The following is a 21,444-nucleotide window of genomic DNA, read 5'->3' as shown; positions in this document are numbered from 1 at the left end:
TTAACCAGTTTAATCTTGGAACATTTGTGAAGCCTGGACATGGAAGATGTTGATAATACCATTCCTCTTGAATGGGTCAAGATACAGAGTTGCATTCTCAGAACGAGGGGATGGCTCTTTCAGGATTGAGGGGCAATTTCTTCAGTCAGAGGGTTGTGAATGCTCAGTCACTGAGTATATTCAAGACCAAAGCTGGTAGGTTTTTGAATGCTAGGTGTTAGGGCAAGGAAGATAGATTCATACAGCACAGAAACAGATCCTTTGGTCCAACCAGTCCATACCAACCATAATCCCAATTAAACAGTGAAGGTAGAACGGTGAGATTAAGGTAGAAGATCAACCATGATCCTTGTAATGGATATGAAAGAGTTAAACAGGAACTTCACCCATTCTAATTTATGCACAGCCATGAAGGGAGTATTGGGAAGGTTCAAGTGGACAATTGGCTGGATTTTCACCAGGTCTCCTGATGGAGGCATATGCACCTCTTCATAGTAGTCAATAAACCTATAGGTTCATGTAACCTGTACATCATTACCAATTTGTAATCAACTACATCATGTTGTCAAAGACTCATTTGTTGAGACTTTTTATGGTCCATTGTCCACCAGAAATGACTGCAATAGTTCTTGAGACTAGCATAGGAAGGAGGGACAGTGACAAAGCTGTACCCCAAACACAAGCCATCAATGGTTGGTACCCAGGCATCGCACTATATTGTAACATGCTTCTCTTCTCTGTTTTAACAATGAACTTCGAGCAGACTCAAAGGCAAAATAACCAACTCCTACTCCCATTTCTTTTGACACCGTGTGACAGTTACAACAATCAGCACCAATCAGAAACATTTATACACTTGTACTGTGCTTTCAGGCATCAGAGTTGACATACAATCCGGATGCAGAGCCCTTTGGATTTTTGATTGATCTATCTTCTTTTTGAACTGGAGCTAATTGCTTCTCAATTGATTTTGCTTTTGTGTGTCAAATTTCTCCATCGCATTCTCCTTCTGTGTAGACATAACCTCTTGCAGACCAACAACTCTCTGAGGTCTCTGTAAGCCACCGATTCTGCCCTGGTCAGCCTCTTCCATTGACAGTCATCCCTCACCTACCTACAGACCCTGACACTCTGAAATTCCCTACTGAACCTCTCTGCCTTGCTATGTCTCTCTCCTCATTGAAGACCGGTTTATTAAAACCTACTCTTTGACCAAGTTTAGATCATCTGCTCTCTGAGTCTTCTGTAGCTGTGTCTAATTTTGATTCATAAGACTCCTGAGATGAAGGGTCACCAGACCTGACACATTGAGGGCGGCACGGTGGCACAGTGGTTAGCACTGCTGCCTCACAGCGCCAGGAACCTGGGTTCAATTCCTGCCTCAGGCGACTGACTGTGTGGAGTTTGCACGTTCTCCCCGTGTCTGCGTGGGTTTCCTCCGGGTGCTCCGGTTTCTTCTCACAGTCCAAAGATGTGCAGGTCAGGTGAATTGGCCATGCTAAATTGTCCGTAGTGTTAGGTAAGGGGTATGGGTGGGTTGCGCTTCGGCGGGTCGGTGTGAACTTGTTGGGCCGAAGGGCCTGTTTCCACACTGTAAGTAATCTAAAAATTAACTGCTTTCTCTCCACAGATGCTGCCAGACCTGCTAAGTTTCTCCAGCAATTTCCGTTCATGTGACCTGTTTTAGTAAATCAAAAACATCATCTGAATGTTAAGTTGGTTTTATGGACTTAACATAATCACTGAATCTGTAGGGGAACATGTTTCTGGAATGTTGTTTGTTTAAACACTGTGCCCTGTTGTAAATGGACTGTAACAGTCAGGCTGTTTGCAGTTCTGCTGTCTGGTTTGCCTATTTCTACTCACACCACCTACCCAAGATTATTAGTCACTATCTTAGTTCTCCAGCTCAGCAGGAGACTGCAGTACAGGTTACTGCAACCATCTATCAACAGACTAAGCTACAAAGCACACAATTGTTTTAATAGCCCCCCGAGAGAGAGAGCCAGTTCATAAATCTTCAAAGCATTTATTCAAATGATGTGACGAAATTGTTGGTGCAGCATATTTCAAGCAACAACTGTTAATATGTTGTGTAATTAAGAAACGTATCCAGGGATATGTAATTGGATTCACTGAGTGAGTACATCGCTCTGGAACTAGGCGAGTGGCACTCAGATGCCTGCAGTGTGCCAGAGCCAGTGGGTGCTCTGTGAAATAGCTATCAACACACTCCCATCAATGTGCTACAGCCTTTTCTGAGGTATCCTACCTTTTGTCACCTCACCACGATGCACTTTGAAAATGTTCTCTGGCGTAAAGTAGGAAACACACAAGCCAATTGTGCACAGCAAGGATGTCCAAACAGAAATGTGATCAGAACAGAAAATTATAGCACAGAAGTAGACCATTCAGCTCAGCTGGTTCTACATGAGTGTCCTGCACCTTCTCACTCTGTCTCCCCAAAACACACACACGTTTGCACAGACAGATACACACACACAAAGACACGCACACATGCACGTGCACGCACACAACACACGCACACACACAGACACACACACACACAGACACAAGCACAGACAGACACACATATGCATGTGCACACACACACACCACACGCGCACACACACATACTGCTGGAGAAACTCAGCAGACACCATCCATGGAGAGAGAAACAGAGTTAATATTTCAAGTCCAATATGACTTTTCTTAGCCTTATCCTATAAAGTCATACCAGACTCGAAGTTTTGACTCTTTTCTCTCTCTCTCCATACATGCTGTCAGGCCTGCTGATTTTCCACAGCACTTTCTGGCTGTTAATTCTATTCCTCTCTCCCTTTCTAACTCTCCCATCACAGCCTTTCACCTGCTCTTGTCGCTAGAGTATTTCAATGGCGGGTCCAGCTCAGTTCCTGGTCAATGGTAAGTCCCAGGATATTGAGACTGGGAGCTCCAGCGATGGAAGTGTTCACTGAATGTCCAGGGACGATGAGTTTATTCCCTCCTTTTTGCAATATCATGTCGCTTGCTATGGTGTGAATGTTACTTACTGTTAATCTGCACAAGGCTGGATGTTGTCCAGGCCTTACTCCATTTAGATAAAGGCAGCAGAATATTTGATGAGCACAAGTTTGCAAAGGCTAAAAGGTGAAAGGCAGTCTAGGAGGATGCTGCAATTGTAATATTCACCAGGCAAGGGACACCAGGCAAGAACAAAGGTTTCAGCAGTCCATGGGCTGAGGTAAATGCAGAGTCTGACAATATTACAGAGTTGAAGATTGGAATGAAGAAAGTGTATGTTAGAAGTGTTTATAAATCCTCTGGCTTCTGCAAAGCCTTAACTTAAAAGAGCTAGTACTGTTTGAAATGAAGGCAACGCTTTCTACTAGAGTCCCTGTCTGCCACTGTGTTTCGGTGAGAAGGTTTCTGCTGCCATCTCCTGGCAGCCTGCAGAATTGTGCATTTAAAAAGAAATGATGGGGGTTTGATGAAGGACAACCCAAACGTTGATGGTGAGAAAACCTGAAAGAACTGCGGATACTGTGAATCAGAAACAAAAACAGTAATTGCTGGAAAAGCTCAGCAGGTCTGGCAGCATCAGTGGTGAGAAATTAGGGTTAATGATTCAGGTCCAGTGACCCTTCCTCAGAACTGTTCTGAGGAAGCGTCACACGACAAGAAAGGTTAACTCTGATTTCTCTCCACAAATGCTGCCAGACCTGCTGAGCTTTTCCATCAATTCTTGTGTTTGTTTATGGTGAGAAACCTGAGAGGGTCACATGAGAAGCCTAGAGAGGTCTTTCTTGACATTAGGAGCAACTTGGTGCATTTTCCAATGAAATTCTCTCTCTGTCTGCGTGGGTTTGCTCCGGGTGCTCTGGTTTCCTCCCACAGTCCAAAGAATTGCAGGTTAGGGTGATTTGGCCATGCTAAATTGCCCATAGAGTTAGGTGTATTACTCAGGGGTAAATGTAGTGTAGTGGAATGGGTCTGGGTGGATACCTGTTCAGAGGGTTGGTGTGGATTTGTTGAGCCAATTTCCACACTGTAGGTTGTCAAATCTAAAGGTAATCTAATTACAGATGGCAAGGCAACATTCTCGCTAGACAGTGTACGAGATTTCTCTGAAAGGGGGTTGCTGTTTGTCAGGGATGCACTGCTAAGACCCGATAAGGCTGAGGTCAGTCCGCATTTGAAATACTGTGAGCAGTTTGGGGTCCTGTATCTAAGGCAAGATGTGCTGGCCTTGGAGATGATCCGGAAATGGGTTAATGAGAATGATCCCAGGAATGAAGGGCTTGTCATATGAGAAGTGGTTGAGATCTTTGGGTCTGTACTCAGTGGAGTTTAGATGAATGAGGAGGGATCTGATTGAGGCCTGGATGGAATGAACATGGAGAAGGTATTTCCACCTGTAGGGGAGACCAGGACTCGAGGAGTTTAGAAATGAGATGAGGAGGAATTTCTTCAGAGGGTGGCAAATCTGTGAAACTCATTGCCACAGTGGGTTGTGAAGACCAAGTCTCTGAGTGTATTAAAGATGGAGCAAAGTAGGTTCTTGCGGGGTGGTGTAGTGGAAGTGTATGTGCCTCAGTTCAAGTCCCACCTGCTCCATAAGTGTGTGATATAATTTATGAATGGCTCAATTAGAAAACTTTTTTTTAGGTTTGTGTTTGAATAGTAAGGGGATGATGAGTTACAGAAGAAGTGAGAATAGGGTTGAGAAATATATCAGCCATGATCGAATGGTGGAGCAGACTCGATGGGCCGAAAGGCCTACTGCTGCTGCTATACCTAATGGTCTTATGTTTATTGAGCTCATTAATGTGCAACTTCCTTCCCAGTGTGAGGAAACTGGATGCCGGGAATCCCCGACATTCCAGCTCAGTGCTTGTTCCTCTGGATTCCCATCACAGAAACCCATCAAACAGGCCACACTCCAGAGAAATAGCCAATTCATTCCCTGTACTTGGACACTGGCATCTGATACCTGTCAGCCTCTGAACAGCCCCAGGGTCCCTCACCAATTCACCTACAGGGCACTCCTGCATTTTAAAGCTGCATATCAGGATGCAGGAATTGCAACTCTGCTGCAAGGACGCTGTGCACACGGACAGCTCGCTGGATTGGATAAGGCTGTATCTCATGGCTACTCACTTGCCCTTTGGGTGTTTCCCCATCATGAACCTACCCAGATGCTCACCAGCCCTGCCTTGCATTTTGGCGCATTGCCCACCACCCCCAGCCAGAGATACCAGGCTCACAGTATTCAAGACCATAAGACCATAAGACATAGGAGGCCATTCAGCCAATCAAGTCTGCTCCGCCATTCAATCAAGGCTGGTAAGTTTCTCAACGCGTTCTCCCGTAACCCTTGATCCCCTTGACAATCAAGAACTTATCTATCTCCGCCTTAAATATATTCCATGACCTGGCCTCCACAGCCTTCTGTGGTAATGAATTTCATCAATTCACCACTCTCTGGCTGACGAAGTTGCTCCTTACCTCCAATCTAAAAGGTCTTCCCTTTACTCTAAGGCTGTGCCCTCGGGTCCTAGTGTCTCTTGCCAGTTGAAACATCTTTCCAACATCTACTCTGTCAAGGCCATTCAGTATTCTGTAATTATCAATTAGATCCCCTCCTCATCCTTCTAAACTGCATCGAGTATAGACCCGGAGTCCTCAAATGTTTCTCATAAGTTAAGCTGGGGAGCTGGTGGGGTAGAGCGGGGTGGTGCCTGGAACTTGGCTTCTCGTTTCCCAGAGATTGCAATATGACTTCGCCATGACTGAGAGCCAAGTTTGGATAGATCGATAGGTTCTGAAGGAGGGTCACTGGACCTGAAAACGTTTACTCTGCTTCTCTCTCCACACGTTGTGACAGACCTGGGGGATTTTCCGACAGTTTCTGATTTTGTTCCTATTTCGTTGATCTCCTCCAACACAACAGCACTCCGAGTCTCAGCGTCTGAACTCGAATTCTCTGTGCTGGAGGCTCCCTGAGGTCAAATCTCTGGAATTCATATCCCAAATCTCTCTGCCTTTTTCTCACCTACCTTAAACACTTCCTGAAACCCATCCTTTTTAAACAACCAATATGTCAATATACTTCACCATCCACCTCCGCAGTAAATGTTTGATTGGAATGACGCGTCCCCCTAAAGCCAGTTTCTGTGCATTTGAAGGGACGTTAATAATGCAGATTAGTTTTGTACATTGTGCACTGTAGCCAATAATGAAACTTTTCTGATGCAGCTCCTGAACAAAATCACAGGGTGCATGCACGCAGTCTTACAAGGAGCGTTTTCAGGGAAATCCAATCTCCAGTTGTCAAATGTACGTTAGAAAGTAACCTTTCTCCACGTTGCGCTGTCGCCTTTTTCCACTTTGAATCTCAGTGGAACTGTTCGCTACCATGCCTCTGTCGAGTGTGGCTGTCAGTCACAACAAAGTCATTTTGCAATCTCTGGGAACCGAAAAGCCAAGTTGTCCCTCAATCCATCCCTAAGCAGCCCACCCTGTCTCTGATTCAAGTCACTGGGTAGACCATCCCACTGATCAAAGGCTAAAGGTCGCATGCCAACAACTGTGCACCATCACACCATGTGTTGACAAGACAGCAATGCAGGCCAGATGGTAATGGGACTGGGCTCCCATGACCGCCTGTCACTCAGGTTGAGCTTCCACAGTTGTGACCTGTTTTTCCATACGGTGATACGGATTGCAACACTTTGGAGAGGAGGAAAGTAAATGAGGCTCCTGTCACATCCTGTCAGCTTTGTGGCTGATTATGCGAAACACTGACACCAGGCCGGAGGGAGCCTGTACCTTTATTCCCCTTGCTGTCGCTGCTGTATCCCTCAAACAGATAGGCAGAGAACACAGGAATCAACCAGGTTAGAGATTTGAAGGTGAATAAGGTTGCCTTTAAAGGACTGCTTAACTGTGTTTGGTCAAGAAATAAGAAAATCAACTTTTGCAATGAATGATGGATAAAGGGCAGTAATTGTATTTAAAGAACAGCCTTTGCAATTGCCTATGTGCACAATTTTAAGGGGATGATGGGAGAATGATGGTGGATGTGGGGACAATTACATTAAAAAGGCATTAGAAAGTACATGAATAGGAAAGGTTTGGAGGGATATGTGTCAGAAATAGGCAAGTGGGCCTAGTTTAGTTTGGGGTTATGGTCGGCATGGACTCGTTTGACCAAAGGGCCTGTTTCTGTGCAGTACGCCTCTATGACTCTACAAATGGAGGCAGCGATTTGGAGTTGGAAAATAAGACTTGCATTTGTATAACACCTTTCACTATCATAGGATATCCAACATGTGAAGTGGAGAGGAAATGTAGCAGCCACTTTTGCACACAGCAAGCTCACACCAAAAGCAATCTGATAATGACCTGACTGTGTGTGATTTTGTCAAATTGACTGAGGGATAAATATTGGCCAGGACACCAAGGTTAAGTCCCCTGATCGTCTTCAAAATATGACAGAGGGTAATAGTCCCTCAACTTCATCTTTCTCAGTGCACGGACCTCCAAGGTCCAAGCGCAGCATTGACTCTGTCTATGCGTTGGCACATCAATGTTGCAGAACCTCAGAGCAGCAGCACAGCTAGGAGAGAACATGGGCCATGGAATCTTTTCGATCACCCGAGCTGGAAGATGGGACACCAGTTTTAATGTCTTATCTGGAAGGAAGCAGCTCGAACCGATGGCACCTCCAACAGTGCAGCACATCCTCAGCGCTGCACCAGAGTGTCATGAATGTTTATAATCAATCCCTGGAATTGGGACTTGGAGGCTGGTGATTCAGAGGCCAACTGAGAAGCAGCTGACGCCTCAACTACAAAGGTGGAGGGGTGGTGAGGAATTGGCAGGTGGTGAGGAATTGGCGGGTGGTGAGGAATTGGCAGGTGGTGAGGGGAATGGGTCGCAATTATGAATCACAAGCCACAAAACGCACAAACAAAAAAACAGAAATTGCCTGGAAAACTCAGCATGTCTTACAGCCTCTGTGCAGAGAAAGCAGTGATGCTTTTTCAGACCCAGACCAGAAACGTTTCTCTCCACAGAGGCTGTGAGATGCATTGAGTTTTCCCAGCAATTTCATTGTTTTGTTTTTGATTTCCAGCATCCGCAGTTCTTCGGACTCTTTTCCACCGACTCAGAAACTGGTTTAAGAGCTGGAGGAAGCTACCAGGCCGATGATGACAAGGATGAGAATTCTGGCTGTGATGTGAATCATGGAAATCGTATAGTGTGGAAGCAGGCCATTCAGCCCATCGAGTCCTTACCAACCCTCCGAACAGCAACCCACCCAGACGCCACCCTATCCTTGTAACCCTACATTTTTCCATGGTTGATCCAGATAAGGAGCACATCCTTGAACACTATGGGCAATTTAGCCCTTCCTGATGAAGACTTTTTGCCTGAAACATTGATTTTCCTGCTGCTCAGATGCTGCCTGACCTACTGTGCTTTTCCAGCATCACTCTCATCCTGACTCTAATCTCCAGCATCTGCAATACCCACTTCTACCTCTGCAATTTAGCATGGCCAATCCACCTTAACCTTAACATGTTTGTACTGCGGAGATAACCGGAACACCCAGAGGAAACCCACGCAGACACGGGGAGAATGTGCAAACTCCACACAGACGGTCACCCGAGGCTGGAATCAATCCTAGGTCCCTGGCGCTGTGAGGCAGCAGTGCTAACCACTGAGCCACCGTGCCATCCTTGCATTGGGAACAGAAAGACAAATGAAAATTGGCATTTCCACAGTTGAAAGTGTGCAATAGGATGGGATTTGAACACAGAGGTTTGGATGAATAGGTTTACACCGAAGTACATGAAACAATTCAGAGTGTTGCTGGATTAGTCATCTGGGAATAGCCAGTGCTTGAAGAGGGTGCATCAATGTGGGTTTGTTGTAAGAGATGTTTGAGGTAAGGGGTTGTAATAATGGTTGGTATGCGGCTCAGATTATACACCAGTAACAAAAACAAAATACTGTGGGTGCTGGAAACATATATGATCAGAAGGTCAGATAGGGTGGACATTGAGAGTCTTTTTCCTATGATGATGACATCTGCTTGTACAAGGGGGTATAGCTGCAAGTTGATGGATGATAGATTTAAGACAAAGATCAGAGACGGGTTCTTTGCTCAGAGAGTAGTAAGGGTGTGGAATGCCCTGCCTGCCAATGTAGCTAACTCAGCCACATTAGTGGCATTTAAGCAGTCCTTGGATAAGCACATGAATGATGATGGGATAGTGTGAGGTGATAGGCTTAGATTAGTTCACAGGTCGGCACAACATCGAGGGCCGATGGGCCCGTTGTGCGCTGTATTGTTCTATGTTCTATGTTCTAAATCTGAAACAGACACTGGGAATGCGGGAGAAACTCAGTATTCAACTCAGAGAGGAACAGAGTTAGCGTTTCGAGTATGATATGGCTCTTCTTAGTTACATCTCAGCATTCAGGCAAGCCTCAACAAGAAAGAAAAGGATGGATTGGGCAATATGAGAAGGACATAGTTTGGGAGCCGAGGTGACCATTTCCAAAAGAGGACCATGATGTGCTGGCCAAGCCAAGATTGATTGGAATAAGAAGGTTATGGGGAAAAAGTGGGAAAATGGGGGTTGAAAAACTGATCAGCCATGATGGGATGGCAGAGCCAACTTGATGGGCCAAATGGTCTAATTTCTGCTCCTGTGTCTATGGTCTTATATTTAAACAATAGCTGTAGTGGACTCTGTGGCACAGTGATAGGGGTGTCATTGGTTCAAGTCCCATCTACCCCAGGACTGTGCTATACTGTATCTGAATAGGTTGATTTGGCAATATCTTCATTTTTTAAAAGGCTGTGTGTCATAGGAATCCCAGCTCGAAAGTGACACCAGGAGCCAAAAAGCAAATTGTCTGTTCATGATCACATTGCTGTTTGTGGGATCTTGCTGTGCATAAACTAGCTGCGTTGATTCCCATGCTACAACACTGAGTACATTTCAAAATGACTTTATTCCTGGCTTTAAATCCCCAACATGGCAGATGGTGGAATTCTAAATTCAACACAACCTGAAAAAAGCAGCTGGGTCTAATGATGACCATGTAGCCATTGTTGTGAAAACTCATCCGGTTCACTAATAGAAACATAAGCTGCTGGAAAAGCTCAGCAGCTCTGGCAGCATCTGTGGAGAGAAAACAAGTGACCCTTCCTCAGAATCGCTAATGGTTCACTCATCGAAGAGTGCGGTGCTGGAAAAGCACAGCTGGTCTGGCAGCACCCAAGGAGCAGGAGAATCGACAATTCAGACATAAGGCCTTGAGGGAAGGACATCCTTGCCCAGGTCTGGCCTACATGTGACTCTCAACCCGCAGCATTGTGGTTGACTCCTAACTGCCCTCTGGGCAATTAGGGATAACTTGCCCAGTGATGCTCTCGTCCCATGAAAGCATAGAAGAAAAAGTGCTTGAAATGCACATGTGGACTTTAAAAGTGTTATATAAATATACAGTTCTTTCTCATTGCTCCCTCTTACCTGTGATATCCCTTTGCCAATAACTACCTGAAATATTTCCTGCTTTTCTGTTCCAGCGGAGGAGTCTGTGGCATGTGAGAATCCTGGACTACCTGAGAATGGTTACCAGATTCTGTACAAGCGGCTGTACCTGCCGGGGGAGACACTGACATTTATGTGTTACGAAGGATTTGAGCTGGTTGGGGAGGTCACCATTCGATGCATCATAGCTCACCCATCTCACTGGAGTGGGCCACTGCCTCTGTGTAAAGGTAGGGCCTCAGTCCACATGACACTCAGAGTCCTACAGAGAGAACAGGATTTCAGGCTGACGGCTTGCACTTTTGTTGGCGATCATCCTGACAGTCTTGGAGTGACCAGAAAGAGAGAACAAATCATTGAGCAGATTTGTCTGTCATTTCCTAGGATCCAGACTTTGCAGCAGACAATTGGCAATTGAGCAAAAGCTCCATATTGTATCGTATCAGATTGTGTCAGATGATGGTTCTCAAACTTTACCACTGTGACCCCACATCGAACCTTGGAAATTGTCACGACCCCTCTGTGAGAGCAGTGGAGTGGCAGATGAACTGGGTAAGAAGGCACATGGGACACTTACCTTTATTAGCCAAGGCATAAGAGTTTAAGAGCAGGGAGGTTATGCTGGAACTGTGTAAGACGTTGGTTAGACCACAGCTAGAGTACTGTGTTCAGTTCTGGAATTCACATTATAGGAGGGATGTGATAACATTGGAGAAGGTGCATAGGAGATTTATCAGGATGTTCCCTGGGCTGGAGAGCTTCAGTTATGAAGAGAGATTGGATAGAGTGGGATTGTTTTCCCTGAAACAGAGGAGACTGAGGAGAGACAAGATTGAGAGGTATGAGCAGCATAGACAGGGTAGACAGGAAGGACTTTTCCCCTTGATGGAAGGATCAAGAGCAGGGGGGCATAGACTTAAGGTTAGGGGCAGGAGGTTAAGGGATTATGAGGAAATTCCCACCAGAAGGTTGTGGGAATCTGGAACTCAGTGCCTGTAAGTGTGGTAGAGGCAGAACCCTTGAGAACATTGAAGAAGTCGTTAGATGTGCACTTGCAATGCCAAGGCATGCAAAACAAGGGGCCAAGTGCTGTACAATGGGATCAAGTGGTTGTATTTAACTGGTGCAGATTTGATGGGCTAAAGGGCCTTATTCTGTGCCGCTGACCTCTATGACTTTATGAGATGGTACCAAAGACCTGTAAGCGTGGGAGCACTGCTGTTATAAGCTGCCCTGTGGATCTCCATGACAGCCACTGCTGCCTCGGAGCTCAATCCCAACCATACCCTCACCCACCCTCCACCAATCCTGCACCCTCTCTCTTCCCTACACCAGCAACCCCTCCCCCACCCCACCTTGAGGAACTGCCTCTCACCCAAAGCGTGGTGACTCTCCAGTTAAAGTCACCTCTTCTTAATGGGCGAGCAACCCTCTAGGGCTATGATGACTTTACCTCTGGCTGCAAAAGTACTGTCTGCCAGTCAAAAGCTCTGTTATCCCTGTGTTCTGCCACTCCACCCTCTTCTGCAGGCCCAGTAAAATTTTCCAACCTTGGTAGATTTTCTGCCTTGTACCTTGACAAGATGAGTTAAGGGAGAAATCAAGTTGTACTGTCCTACCTGGCAATAGAAGCAGAGATTGTGAAAGATGAATAGTGAAGGTGGTTTGGATCTCTCTGCCTTTCATGTTCCTGCATCAAATGTTTGAACATACATCACCAAACATTTGAACAGTAGAAAATACAATCAGCTTTGGTTTTTGTGTTCCTTGACAGTCAGTCAATTGATTTGCTTTGAGTCTTGCTCGGAACTACTCAAGGCCACGTTGACTGAGCCTGTGTAGGAAACCCTAGGGTACTTGAACAGTAAATTGTTTATTTATATAACGTAGTGCTGTGACCCCTACTCACAGGATTGACCTAGGCAGTAAGTATCCTTACAAAGAGTCATACAATCTATTCAATGATTTTTAATTTCAAAAAAATCTTTTTCTTGTTTTTATTTCCAGCTGCAACGTATGGCTTTGAACACTCGCTAGAAGGTAAGTAGTGCTTTAATTGTGACTGCACTAACTGTAAGAACATTTAATAACTGGCTGGGCATTAATTTAGGGTGTCACTGACTTTAGGGATGGCAAGGAATTGATTTAGCTCAGTTGGCTGAATTGCAGTGTGATGCTGACAGTGTGGGTACAATTCCCATCACTGATTTGAGGTTACCATGAAGGACTTTTCTTCTCTTGCCCAGGGTCTGGTGATCCTCTGGTTAAATCACCACCAGCTGCTTTTCTCTCATGAGAGAGCAGGCCCTATGGTCTGGTAAGACTATGGCGACACAACCAAGTGATGACAATAACATTAGTTTATTCTAATAAGGAATGTCTTTCTTTTATGCTGTTCTAAATTGTTTGTGAAGTGTTTTGGATAGTGTGTTATATTAAACAAGTGCTGACTCTGAATTAAATAGGATAGCATGGTGCCTCAGTGTTTAGCACTGCTGCCTCACAGTGTTAGGGATCCAAGTTTGATTCCAGCCTCAGGTGACTGTCTGTGTGGAGTTTGTGCATTCTCCATGGGTGCTCTCCAGGTGCTCCAGTTTCCTCCCACAGTCCAAAGATGTGCAGATAGGTGAAATGCTCAATTGCCCATAGTGTAGGTTATTATTCAGGGGTAAATAGGGGGTTGGGTTACTCTTCAGAGGATAGGTGTGGACTTGTTGGACCAAAGGGCACGTTTCCACACCATAGGAATTCTAATTCTTCCTTTTTTGATGCCCAATCTCTGTATTAAGCTCTCCCTCGTACCGTATACTATGTTTGTTGCAAAGTATTATCCCCTCAATAATATCCATTTAAATTCACCCAATAACATACAATGGAGTTTGGATGCTAAAGGTTCCATCAAGCACTTTATGGTTGGGGATACAATGTGTTATACATAGAACATCATTTACCCGCTACATTGTTAGTCCCAATGTTCACATCAAGCTCTTCAAGGAAGGTACAACTTGAAATTCTGGTTTATCCTCTCAAACTATCCTAAGTGAGATATAGAGTAAGGCCCCACCCAAACTGTCCTATCAAAAATTCATAGGCTAGATGTAACATACGTGGATTGAGGACCTCACTGGCCATGCCAGCATTTATAGCCCATCCCACAAGTAGTTAAGAATCAACCACATGGCTGTAGGTCTGCAGTCACCTACAGTCCAGACCAGGTAAGGATGGCAGTTTCCTTCTGTAAAGGGCCTTAGTGAACCAGATGGGTTTTTCCAACAATGGATTACAGTCATCATCAGACTTAATTCAAGGTTTTGATTGATATCAAATGCATCTGCCATGGCGGGATTCAACCCAGTCCCCAGAACATTACCTGAGTTGCTGGATTAGCAGTCCAGCAATAATACGATTAGGCCATCACCTCCCCAATGATTGATTCGTTTCCCTCAATCCTGAAAGGAGCAATTCTGTTCACCTTGTTTCTGCTACCATCTGCATTCAAAATCAGAACTTCTATGCAAAAATAGAAAAGAATATTGAAGAGATTGGTACTGCACTGATGCTGTTAAAATCATCACAGAACCATTTCCTTTTCACATGAACTGAAAAGGGTTAAACTCATCACATTACACTTACAAAGAGCAGGCATGTATCATAGGCTTTCCCCAACAGATACATTATCCAGCAGAAGTCAATGCTTTCAGGGAAACACAGGTGAAACATTGACAGGGCAAGGGTAGGAGTGGAGATGAAAATCCTTAACCAGTTAAGGGAGCTTTGAAATAATAAAGTCACTTCTCAGTTGCTTTGCCTCCAGTAGCAGAAACAGCTGTGGAGACATCAATGGAAGGCGGAAATATGGCTTTGGCCATATTCATTCCTATCCTCATCATCTCTATACTGTTGGGAAGCGCCTACATTTACGTTACCAGGTAAGTGAGCAATAATTTTTTGTGCTCCTCTGAATATTCAAAGATTTGTTATCGTGATGCAATCTCACCAATTCATAGATGAGGAGGTGTCAGTGTTGGACTGGGGTGGACAAAAGTAAAAATCACATAACACCAGGTTATAGTCCAGCAGGTTTATTTGGAAGCGCTAACCTTTGGAGAGCTGTTCCATCATCAGGTAGCTAGTGGGGCAGGATCATAGCACACAGAATTTATAGTAAAAGATCAAAATGTCATGCAACTGATGCAATATATTGAACAAATCTAGATTGTTGTTAAGTCTTTAATCAATTAGAATGGTGATGCATTGTCTGAGCTGAGATGTCACCTTTCTTAAAAAAGTCTTAAATTATCTTGGGAATGTGACTTGAAAGAAGTTCTGGGATTTATATATTAACGAATCAAAACCTGCAACCCATTCTAAGTGATTAAAGACTTAAAAGCAATCAAGGTTTGTTCAATACATTGCATCAGCTGTATGACACTTTGATCTTTTGTGTGATCTTTAACCAAGTCATAGAGTTATGGAGTTGTACAGCATAGAAACAGACACTTCAGTCCAACTCATCCATGTTGACCAGATATCCTAAATTAATCTAGTCCCATTTGCCAGCATTTGACCCGTATCCCTCTCAACCCTTCTTATTCAAATACCCATCCAAAGGCCTTTTAAACGTTGTAATTGTACCAGTCTCCACCTCTGGCAGATCTTTCAATACATGTAAGGCCCTCTGAGTGAAAACGTTGCCCCTCAAGTCTCTCTTTAAGCTTTCCCCTCTCACCTTAAACCTATGCCCTCTAGTTTTGGACAACTCACCCTGTGAAAAAGACCTTGGCTATTCACCCTATCCATGCCCCGCATGATTTTATTAACCTCTATAAGGTTACCCTTCAGCCTTCATCGCTCCAGGGAAAACAGCCCCAGCCTGTTCAGCCTCTCCCTGTAGCTCAAAACCCTTCAATGCTGGCAACATCATTGTAAATCGTTTCTGAACCCTTTCAAGTTTAACAACATCCTTTCGATAGCAGGGAGACCAGAATTGAATACATTATTCCAAAAGTGGCCTAACCAATGTCCTGTACAGCTGCAACGTGACATCATAACTTCTATACACAATGCACTGACCAATAAATGAAAGCATACCAAGCGCCTTCTTCACTGTACTGTCCACCTGTGACTCTACTTTCAAGGAGCTATGAACCTGCTCCCCTCCCAAAATCACAAATGAACAGGACAAGTGCAGCAGGTGAATGGATGCACCAAGCGCTGCCCCGTTCCATCCATGTTCCACTCCAAGTGACACACAATCTGAACTCAGACATAAACACCATCCTTCAACCTACAGGGGTGGGTAGCATTTTCACCATTTGGATCAGAGCCATTTAAGAAGGCATTGAATTACCACCTTATGCGGAAGAGCACAGGTACCCACAATCTGAGGATGAATACATTATTTTCAAAGTAGCTTTTGTTACGAAAGGGAGGTCGACACCTCTCTGATAATTAAAACTGAAACACCCAGAGAAGCTCACCATAGAAATGTGACAAGTGACATAACCCACCTCTTACGCCCCATCTGTCATAAAGGAGTGGTTGAATGAGATAGAATTTTTTCACCCCTCTATAATTAACAAGTCACAATTTATTTATCTAACTCCAACAGTGAACAAATTAACAGAATTACTAACAAATCGAACAATTCCTCTCTACATAACTTGTCCCTAACTGAACTAAATTCTACTGGTATGCTGTTTCAGGTCCCATTTATATAAATCCGAGAAATAAGAACAATAAATTAAATCTTAGTCTCTCAAAGTTCACACAGACTGTGTCTTCCAAAATGTTTTGTATCTTCTTCAGTCATAAACACCTTTCTTCTGCTGATCCTTCTTTCCAAAATGCCTCTCTCCGTTGTTTTCTCTGTAATTTCTTTTGTCTGGAATATTATCTAAAATTTCCATGATGTGTTTTATAGGTAAATGGTGTTTTTCTTGAAAGAGTGTGTAGATTTCTTGTGAAAGCCCAGCATTTATTTCTCAGATGACAGTTGTCTCTCCCTCTAATTTTCAAATGCCCTCTTCTTTATACCCATGATGACATATTAATTTCTGTACAATCAGATAGGTTCGAGGTAGACAAAACCAACAGATTTAAATTTAATTGGGTTTTGGTAACTAGGGCCTTGGTTAAATTAATTGGCTGATATTCAAGCTGGTTGCCTTAACAACAAAACAAGCCTAAAGTTTTCCAGTCACAGAGCCAATTGATACGTTTCCATCTTATAACTATCTGTACATCTACAGCTGCTTTTTTTTTAAAGCTCCGAGCTTTGAAAAGCACCTCACCTCTTAAAGGGACCACACACTCTTCCCCCCCGCGCCCCACCCATGTTATTACAAATAAATTCTAGCCTCCAGCCTTCCATTTCATAAGCACTCTGCATAACTTTGTAACACTTTTAACTGTATCTAATTTTAATGAAAATCTACTTGTCATTTTGGGATACAACTTTAATTTATTTTGGGTGTTATTTTTGCTCTAAAACAAGATGTTTTGTATTCTGTGATGTCTGTGTCAATTGTCAGATACATAGGAAATGCAGTGTGGTTGATAGGTATCGTGTGTCAATAAATGTGCAGTACTCACGCTCTAGGGAAGATTGCACAGTGGGCAAAGCCATGTGTACTGTTATTCCAATTACCGCATCCTCAATTTTCCTTTTTATCTCTTTATTCCAGGTGCCGATATCACTCAAACCTGCGTCTGCCTCTCATGTCTTCTCATCCATACAGTCAGATCACTGTAGAAACGGCGTTTGACAATCCCATCTATGAGACAGGCGTACGTCATTTGTTTTCTAACATTTGCTGTGTTGGAGCAGATTTGGTCAAGTTATTTCTCTGGGTCCATATATTTAAAGTGGGGTGGAAAGGAGAGCATTAAAATGGCTATATATTTTTCGATTCTGAGAAAGCTGGCTGCAACCATTATCATTGTGAATGTTGTGTTCAGATGTGACGACAATGAGAAACAAAAGGATAAAACTGAAAGAACCACAATTTCTGGAAATCAGAAACAAAAACAGAAGTTTGCTGGAGAAGCTCAACAGGTCTGGTAGGATCTGTGGAGAGAAATCAGAGTTAACGTTTTGGGTCCAGGTCTGAAGAAGGGTCACTTGACCTGAAATATTAACTCTAATTTCTCTCCACAGGTGCTGCCAGACCTGATTACAGATTAGATTACAGATTAGATTACATACAGTGTGGAAACAGGCCCTTCGGCCCAACAAGTCCACACCGACCCGCCGAAGCGCAACCCACCCATACCCCCACACCTACCCCTTTTACCTAACACTACGGGCAATTTAGCATGGCCAATTCACCTGATCCGCACATCTTTGGACTGTGGGAGGAAACCGGAGCACCCAGAGGAAACCCACGCAGACACGGGGAGAACGTGCAAACTCCACACAGTCAGTCGCCTGAGTCGGGAATTGAACCCGGATCTCAGGCGCTGTGAGGCAGCAGTGCTAACCACCGTGCCACCGTGCCGCCTACCTGCTGAGCTTTTCCAGCAACTTCTGTTTTTGTTTCTGAAACAAAAGGATAGTGTAACCACATCCAATTTTAATGTGATCCAAGATGTCAACCAGTTATGTGTTGTTAAGAAAAACTCACAAGGTTCTGCCTAGTAACTTTACAGAAGCTATAAGAGGATTGATGGGTTCATTCAGGGATAGGTACAGAAATATGAGATATTTGCTCACCTCTCCACCAGTATTTCATCGGGAGTTTCAATGAAAATTTGCACACTTATAGAAACGGGTGAGATTATTCATTTAGATAAAGGAAGATAACTTTGTTGTTGCTGAATAGTGCTACAAATTGACAGAGATTTTCAACCTTCAGGACAAACTCAAGGATGTCAAATTTCAACTCATAGAAACAATTTGTGTTACAGGAGAAAAGGATACTGATTGGTTGGCAAGTTGACACTGATTGACTGAGCTATTGCCATAGAGAAAACAGCTGGAAACAACAAGCTCCCCAATCTCTTGAGTTATAAGACTCTTATTCTTAGCAGTTAAATACAACTCACATTCTGATTGCACACTGTAAAGTCCAAAAAAGTCCCACATCCAATCTCAGCTTTGAATTAGTTCAGGCATCTAAAATGACTTCAACAATTGGAGAGGTTGAATAGGCTAGGACTGAGGGGGTGACCTTATAGAGGTTTATAAAATCATGAGGGGCATGGATAGGGTAAATAGACAAAGTCTTTTCCCTGAGATGGGGGAGTCCATAACTAGAGGGCATAGGTTTAGGGTGAGACGGGAAAGATATAAAAGAGACTTAAGGGACAACATTTTCACACAGAGGGTGATACGTGTGTGTGGAGTGAGCTGTCAGAGGAAGTGGTGGAGGCTGGTACAATTGCAACATTTAAAAGACATCTGGTTGGGTATATGAATAGGAAGGGTTTAGAGGGATATGGGACAGGTAGGACTAGATTGTTTGGGGATATCTGCTCAACATGGATGAGTTGGACCAAAGCTATTTCCGTGCTGTACACCTCTATGACTCTATGACTCTAATTAGCTTTTGTATTCCTGGGCTTGGGAGGGAAGGTGAGGCACAGGTTAGCTAGGAATCCAGCCCCTCATCAATATACAGCAATCCCACCCTGGATGGCACTCATACTGTAAGTATTGACAGAATAGGACTGTGGCTGGTCATACTAGATCCCAAATTGAACAGACCATCAGGCTCTGCTTGATTAAGTTCACACATAATGAATACCACTTTTCCACGAGAATAGGCAGTGTCATACCCTGTAAAAAATTATTGTAATAAAGAAAAAAAAATCCACAAATTTACTGTTATGCTTCATTACTTGTAAGGCCAGAACATGTCCTTTTATTGTGCTTGTGATAGCTCTTTGAAAGGCAAAGTCTCATTTTCCTTCCCATCCCCTCATATCCCTGCAGATTTCACCTCTTCAATTATTTATCCAACATTGGAAATTATCAGTGATTCTGCTTCCAACATGGGTGGCACAGTAGTCAGCACTGCTGCCTCGCAGTGCCAGGGGCCCAGGTTCAATTCCTGCCTCAGGTGACTGTGTGGAGTTTGCACATTCTCCCTGTGTCTGTCCAAAGATGTGTGGGCCAGGTGAATTGGCCCTGCTAAATTGCCCATAGTGATAGGTGCATTAGTAGGAGTAGATGAATGGGTCTGGGTAGGTTGCTCTTCTGGAGGGTGGGTGTGGACTTGTTGGGCCGAAGGGCCTGTTTCTGCACTGTAGGAATCTAATCTAACCATGCTTTTGGATAGTGCATTCCAAATTATACGTCACTGTATATTTAAAAAAAACCTTTGGTCTCAAGATATTTTGCTAGTTGCTTTAATGATGATTTTCTCAGGAGACGGCAATTTCAATGCTGCGCCTTTCCTCTTTTGTTTGATTTCAGGATACCAGGGAATACGAAGTTTCCATATGAATAAGCTCATGGAAGGGGCAGGAAGAATGAGATTCCTGCAATCAGCCAGCGTTTCCCAGTGCACACCCCAGAGAATGATGCTCCTCTCTGCTTTCTAATCCAAATCAGAAGTTACTGACATTCCAGACTCGACACTCCCTCCAAACCTATCGCATCCAGTCGTGTTCACCTGAAAAGGGATCCTGGCAACTCAGTGTGAGAAAAGCTCCCTCAAATTCTCCAAAGAATGCATCAGTTGAATTATTTAGGTAACATCAGAATTTTTAATAAGAAGCAAAAATGGAGTATTTGAAGGAGACCAAATCAAATTTTGGCCAAAGCAATTTCACAACGTCTGTATTTTGTTTTGTTGAAGTACATTACGTGCTTTTCAAAGAGATATTCCTTGAGGCTCTTGTGAGCTTGCTGACTGGAAAGAGCTACACTCTGTTCCAGAGAAGCTCAGCTATCCCTCATAGAGGACTGAGCAGTCCTTCACAAATTATCACCCTGGCACAATCCCCAGGTGAAAGCAGACACCCTCTCGCTATAGCCAGAAGTGAAGAGAATCCAAAGCAGCAGTACCCTTCATTCAGCATGAAGTTAGGGAATGTCACTTTTTTTTTTGAAAAATATAACCTCAAGGAATATTTTTTGCAACTTTTTTTCGACGTTGGTTCAGCACTTTGAACAAAAAGTATTCCAAGTCTCTGGTAAAGACGAGCCTTTCAATGGGCGAATTGCTTGACAAGTCTTTTCTAAGTGTCCCCTTTTTGCCTAACTGTACACAATCCCGTGTACGCACTTTCCCTGTAAATATGTATATGCAGGCACATACATGTGTATACATGCATGTACTGTACGTCTGTGTATATTCATTAAACAGCATATGTGTGTGATGTGCATCTGTGCATGTATATCCTTACTGTACATCTGCAGAATTCATGCATACCTGTGCTAACAGACACATTTTGTGTTGGTGCATTTGTTTACATATATTTTCCTAATGTAAGCAAAACGCATTACACCAGCACACCTACATTGTGCAGCATTTTCTGCATTTACCTCTTGCTATTTATTTGTGAAGAGTTTTATTCTGCTGGTAAAGTTGTACAGGAGAATTCTACTTTAGTTGCACTAGTCATTGTGATCAGTCACAACATGTAGTAATATTTCTCCCCGTGCCCCGATGTGTAATATTAAGTGGCAAACATTTCCAAACAACACAGGCTCAGCCAAATAATGAAGCAAATTTAAACAGCGAGTAGCTTAAGCCATTTGGCTCAGGAATCTGGGGGATTTGATTCTCAGTTTGTACTGTGCTAGCTGATCTCAGTGTGAGCATGAGTGAGAGGTGCTAATATTGTTTTCATTTCCCTCTCAGTTTGCAAAAGGAGTTAGATGGGTATGTTTGGGGACCAATAATCTCAGATTCTTACTTTT

The 21,444-nt window shown here is 43.7% G+C and overlaps 1 protein-coding gene across 1 annotated transcript in view; it reads left to right on the top strand.

Annotated features, from left to right (window-relative positions):
• LOC132827442 (seizure 6-like protein) overlaps window positions 1-20,022 on the top strand; it is a 184,936-nt gene extending 164,914 nt beyond the window's left edge. Inside the window, exons 13-17 of the mRNA XM_060844130.1 lie at window positions 10,610-10,804; window positions 12,582-12,614; window positions 14,392-14,503; window positions 17,261-17,363; window positions 19,993-20,022. Coding sequence (XP_060700113.1) covers window positions 10,610-10,804; window positions 12,582-12,614; window positions 14,392-14,503; window positions 17,261-17,363; window positions 19,993-20,022 — 473 coding nt within the window. The remainder of the gene's footprint in view (window positions 1-10,609; window positions 10,805-12,581; window positions 12,615-14,391; window positions 14,504-17,260; window positions 17,364-19,992) is intronic.
• Window positions 20,023-21,444: the final 1,422 nt, after the last annotated feature.

Source organism: Hemiscyllium ocellatum, chromosome 24 (genome assembly GCF_020745735.1).
Source record: "Hemiscyllium ocellatum isolate sHemOce1 chromosome 24, sHemOce1.pat.X.cur, whole genome shotgun sequence".
NCBI lineage: Eukaryota > Metazoa > Chordata > Chondrichthyes > Orectolobiformes > Hemiscylliidae > Hemiscyllium > Hemiscyllium ocellatum.
The sequence above is the reverse complement of the archived record's forward strand: the minus strand, read 5'-3'. Positions and strand labels throughout refer to the sequence as shown.